Here is a 5,841-nt window from a genome sequence, read left to right as displayed (position 1 = left end):
CTTTTGCTTGACAAAATGATCTAATAGTTTATAATAACTAGAAATAATTCTATAAATATGCATAACTTTGGATTTACACATTTTTTCATACTCTAGTTATTATCATTATTATTATGAAGATATATTTATAGTGTTTCCAATGAAAACCATGTATCTCCAAATTTGATGATTTTAGAGAAAATAATGTATAAACTGAAAAATGACATTTTTCTTTATCGGTTGAGAACATTTGATTTATTTGACTAAATGAAGCATTTAAATCCCACGAGATTATCTCACACTTGAATTGGCACAAAACTGATAAAACACCTGTTTTTATGAAAGTGTGTTTTGGGGCGGGGCCATAGTGTTAAACACTGCATTATGAGTCCTTCTGTCATTATTGACAGCGAGTTAATGAGTAAATATCTGTGATTATAACGTCACAATTCTTTCAGCAGAATGCTGAAAACATTCACGACCTCTTTGTTCTTCTACAGCTAAACGTCGTCATCGTCATCGCTCTCATTTCACAAAGAAACTTCATTTAAACATGAAAACATTCAGCTCATCGTTCTTACTTTTCAGAATGAATCAACATGTTCCTCGTTCAGAAGCAGCAGAGACGCGCTGCAAACATTGAGCTGCTTCATAAAGAAAGCGTTCATGCGTTCATTGGCTCCTGAGTGCTGCATGTTTCACCTCTTGTTCCTGGTTTTGGACACTTTGTTGAGTGAATCTTGTGAAATCAAACCCACAGTAAAACCTCTTCAGTGTGGAGCAGCTCGTCAGGTCAGCGTGGTGAAGACTCTCCAGCACGTCTTCCTCTCTGCAGGCTCACATCCTCTCCTCCCTCATGTTTAGTCGTCTTTGATAGATTTACAGAAACATGGAGGATAACGGTGTCGGTTGGTGGACCTGCTGGACCAGATCCTGATGGACTCGACCCAAGAGAAATAAAAACGGATTCTAATCGACTTATACAAACTATACGTGTCTGTTTGACGACTCCATAACAGATAAATGGATTTTAAACACATCTTTTATTTAGTACAGCAACAAGTTATTTGTGTATGAAAATAAATCTTAGTAGTAAAAAAATCATTAATACAAAAATATGGGCCTCTCCATCCATTCATCATTCATCATATTCCAAAAGCAACACGCGGTCAGAGCACACAGTGAAATGCAAAGCGGACCATCGAGCAGAAGAATATTTACAAAAAACAACAAAACGCCACCGAAGGTCTCATCATAGAACGTTGTAACACATCTCGGAGCTCATCTGGGAGTCCCTCCTGAAATAGTTCTCCTCCACGGGACAGGCGTACGGGTAGTCTGTGGGGGGGTAGTAAGGTGCGTACTCGGGGGCCGAGAAGCTCTCCTGCTGGACCGGCCAGCAGCGGGGCGAGCAGAGGCAGTCCTGGAGGCTGCAGTGCTGGAAGTGGAAGTGCTCGGAGGGGAGGCCGCGGTAGCCGGACTCCATCCTGGTGGGGGAGTCGTAGCAGGAGGAGGAGGAGGAGGAGAACGAGTCCTGCGGCGAGTAGCTGCTGTGATCCGTGGGGTTGCAGAGCTTCAGAGGCTCCGGTGAGGAGCAGGGAGCCTGGAGGAGAAGACCACCGTTAGTGGAAGGCTGGGGATCTTCTGAAATGTGTCATGTGATGGACATCAGAGTGACACCAGCTGCAGAGCCTGTGAGCCGCTTTTGTTTGAGTGTTTTAGTGAATGATTGATTTATTCTGCTGCTGAAATAATAATGTTCCTCTAGAGGCGTGTATATACTTATTTCATTCATTTTAATACATTATTTTGTTACAGCAAAGCTTGTTATTATAAGCTACTGTTTTTATCAAACTAAATAAAATAAGTCTGATTACAAACAAAGCAACATGTTGCTGGAGTCCAGCAGCACAGAGCTCTGAGTGTGTGAGGGGTAAGAAGTGATGTGTTACCGTGAGACCACAGAGGACTGGAAACACTCTTTAATACTAATGACGTGTTTATAGATGCGACCCCATGAGGTCATCAGTCTGTTATCTCTGCTGCACAACGAACGAGATCTTTGGTTGGTGTCAGTGGGGAGACTTACCATCCCATAGTAGTCCGCATCAGAGGAGAGTCCATGGCAGCAGGGCAGCGGGAAAGCGGGAGGCGGAGGAAGGCACGCGCTGTAGCCGCTGCCGGTGTTGTTGTTGTTGTTGTTGTTGTTGTTGCTGTTGTTGCCAGCGTAGCCGTTGCTGGGCAACATCATGTCCCCGAACTGCTGCTGGATGTCGTTGAAGGAGCTCCCCAACATCTGGGTGTTGCACGAGCCGTCCAGCTGGAAGGTTCGCGCGCCACAGCTGCTCGCGTCCGCCGGTGGAACAACGGGAGGAGGGGCCACATAGCGACCTGGCGGAATTAAATGGAGAAATTACAATAAAAATATCCACAAAGTATAGAAAAGAAGCGGGAATCTGCGACACCGGCGCGCGGGTTAAGCGTTACAAGTCTAACATGTGTATCAAGCGACACATCGGCTGCACTGAAACGTTTGGAAATAGATCCGCTCATCGGCCTGAAATACATCCACCGTCAGAGAGAGAGAATAATTGGGTAAAAAGGGGAGAGCGCATGAGCAGCTGGTCTCTGTATGGCGGCGGACCACAGGGAGACATTTAAATAGACCTATAAGTTCAGAGTGATGTCATGAAAACATTTGAATGTAGCCTCGGTTTATAACAGGGGATCTGAGGAACCGAGCTTTCAATGGTTGACACTAGAGTTGCATTCCAGTAGACTTGTCTGAGTGGCAGGTCATGACTCCGGGCTTTCACGTGAGGATTTTGCTCCGGGCGGGTCGGGGGGGGGGGGGGGGGGGGGGGGGGTGTCTATTACCAAGGAGAGCTGTAGGCGAGGACTTTTACTTCTTCTTCTGTACATTGTGCTCCACATGGAGCCTCTCTGGCTGTTGCTGCCAGAGCGGATTTTTCCAAACAGTTTACTAAACAACAGGATTCATAGTTGTGTTTATGGATGTTTAAATGTTTTTATTCTTTGAATCATTGCAAACTGCGCACAAACAGACTTCAATCTGCAGAGTGTGCATCAGTGCGTGTTTATGGGCTGTGGTTGGTGTTAGGTTGCTTTATTCACTGGACTGTAAACTTACCTGGAAAAGTGGACGCGCAAAGATCCTGAAGCTCCGAGCAAGCCTGAGATATCTGTTCACCAGGAAGAAGAGGAAGAGGGGGAGGAGGAGGAGGAAGAGGGAGAAACACAAGATTATTCATATTTCTTCAGAACAGCAGATATTTCTTTCCTTCTAAACGTGTGTCTGTGTTTGCGGTTCGTGTCTTTGTTGAGCTGGTAATCATTTACAGCGACAGTTTATTGCTCAGTTCAGTTTTCTTCTCTTCTCCTGAAAAGGCAGTTAGGGTGTATTGTAGGGGGGGGGGGGGGGGGTTACCGTTTTAGCTTTTCTGCTGTTGTCCTCGCGGGCTCTGAGCCTCTGCAGCAGCTCTTTGACTGTGGTCCTCACCCGGACGCCCTGGTACACCCTCGGCTTGTCTGCGTGAGGAGGACAGCATGTCACTCATGTTTACTAAACACTCACCGTTTGGAGAGCAGACAATAGCAGACACGGACTCCTCTCCCCCTCCTCCCACCTCCTCCTCTCCTCCTCCCTCAGTTTAAACCAACATTATGTTTTTCTTCACTCAAATCCCCTCAAAGAATAAAATGTGAAACATTTATTTTGTATCCACAAATAAAACACAATCTCTGAATGAACTCATTGTGTGAACGTGTTGTCTCTAATAAACCATTCAATGTAATGTTTTATGCTGTAAAAAGTTGGTAACTTTATATCAAACGTGTTATATTAAATCATTTACTGTAGCTTTGTCTGTGTTCAGCGCGTAAATGTCAAAGTTGTGTCCGGATCCGCGGTGCGTAAAAAGTGCGTTATATCAGCGGTCAGTGCGCCGCTGTGGCTCCGGGTCTTTTTCCCCGACGAGCTTCTCTCTTTACGGCACCACAAGGCTCAGCGCTTCCTACTGCGCCGTCAGCAGCCCGTTCTGCGCTCCGCAGCCCCCCCAACACGCCCAGACCAGGAACAAAGGACGCGCTACCGTAAGTATATTTATTCATTCATGATCATGTTCGGAAAGATTCACGTTAAAACGGCGAACACGGATCGATCTAGAATGGTCGGAATACGCGTCGGATCGTTCGGTAAAGTTGGATAAACGCGCTGCGTGAAACGCACGAAGAAAGAGTCCGTGAACCGATCAGTGACGGAACGTTTCAGCTGTTTGAAGTTGTTGATCTGAGCTTCAGCTGCGCACAAGAATCTACACCAAAGTAAAGTTTCGGGTAAAAGCAGCGCCGCGGCTAATCCACCAAAATACTTTCTACATTTGATGCATTTCGGCTCCACGTTGCCGGCGCCCGGTCGCCTCTAACAGCGGGGCTCGTGCTTCAGTTTGAGCGGATTGTCGGTGATACTGACGGGACATTTGTGTTTACAATTCAAACTCAAGCTCTTCTCCAATTTGCCTTTATTCAAATCACCCCTGCCCCCGTCTGTGTGTTACTGTGACATTCTGCGGAGGAATAATTGTCCGTATTATTCCTGGAGGTGAATCTGAATGAATGAAGCCACAGAGAACGCCTCGCATAGGTTGCACGTAATTTAGGCCTAAAGGCGTACATTTAAAAAACACATCAGGAGTGGCGAGTCCTTTTTGGAAGAAGAAAAAAAAACGAGGCTGCGAAACATCATCTGATAAATATTCATACGGCTAAATGCTTCTTCATGATTTGTCTTAAATGTGGCAAATAGAGGAGCAAAAGTACGCGGCAGAGACATCCCACTCTTGCGCGGCAACCTCCTGTTTACGCACGAGCAGCACGAGCAGACAGAGAGAACGTTCAGTTATTCATGTTTTAATAAAAACGCTCTTCTGCTGTCATAATGTGTAAAAATCGAACATATTATCAAATCATAAAAGTCGGTAAATGTGTTTAGGACAGTTTGATTGGAACAAAAAGACTAAACAGGTGGAGTTCAAGTAGAAAGATTAATCACTTAACGCTTCATTTAACAGCTATTCAGCTCATATTTTATTTTGAATTTGTGATTAAAATAAACATATATAGGAGATTAATAAATAAAGAAAAGTCGACTCTGTTCTGCTTATTAATGTTGCCTCTAAACATTCCCCCTCTTTGTCTCTCCTTCTCCTTCTCTTTTCTTCTTCTTTCTCTTTTTCTCTCTTAACAGGACAAAATGCCACAAAAGGGAAGAAAATGATTTCCAGATGAAGAAGCCCGCAGTGGAAAGAAACTCACCAGACATGATGGCTGAGGTGGGGAGAGGTTCCCTCCAGTAGCAGACCTGTGGGACTCCACAACGTCCTTTTTTCCTGCCTCAGCTAAATGGCCAAGAACGAAATTTGTGCAAAAGTCTCCAAAAATCTCAACACAAATGTCCCTCAGCAGAGCCAGAGCTTACAACAATATAGTAATATAGCTGTGGACATATTAGTTTGAGATTTTCTCCCTCCATGCCTACTATTTAAAACCCCTAGAACTCAATGATTTGACAATGATTTGATTGCGCGTTACTTTCAATTTGAATATTCAGAGGCAACCGAGTTTTGTGGATTTTACGTTAAAAATCAGCCCGCATGGTCATCGAATAAGCACCACTTTAATGTAATATATATCTATTTTACACTTTGACCATTAAGAAAGCACACTTTTATTAATTTTATCCTCCTTTTGCAATATCAGAGCCACACACCCCCTCATTAAGCTCCACAGGACTTGGTGCTCCGTGTGCGCCACTTTTAACACGCACCGCACATTTTGCGTCTG

The 5,841-nt window shown here is 44.7% G+C and overlaps 1 protein-coding gene across 1 annotated transcript; it reads right to left on the bottom strand.

Moving 5' to 3' along the window:
* Nucleotides 1-246: 246 nt before the first annotated feature.
* On the bottom strand, nt 247-5,451 carry linc.pou2af1 (lnc RNA pou2af1). The gene is made up of 5 exons (XM_079166651.1): nt 5,314-5,451; nt 3,428-3,528; nt 3,131-3,182; nt 2,069-2,370; nt 247-1,582 (listed from the first exon to the last, which is right to left on the bottom strand). The coding sequence occupies exons 1-5, from the start codon at nt 5,318-5,320 to the stop codon at nt 1,232-1,234; spliced, it is 813 nt and encodes a 270-aa protein (XP_079022777.1). The 5' UTR covers nt 5,321-5,451; the 3' UTR covers nt 247-1,231.
* Nucleotides 5,452-5,841: the final 390 nt, after the last annotated feature.

This window comes from Pholis gunnellus (assembly GCF_910591455.1).
Source record: "Pholis gunnellus genome assembly, chromosome: 9".
NCBI classification, from domain to species: domain Eukaryota; kingdom Metazoa; phylum Chordata; class Actinopteri; order Perciformes; family Pholidae; genus Pholis; species Pholis gunnellus.
Note: the sequence above shows the minus strand (reverse complement) of the source record. Positions and strands in the feature narration are given on the sequence as shown.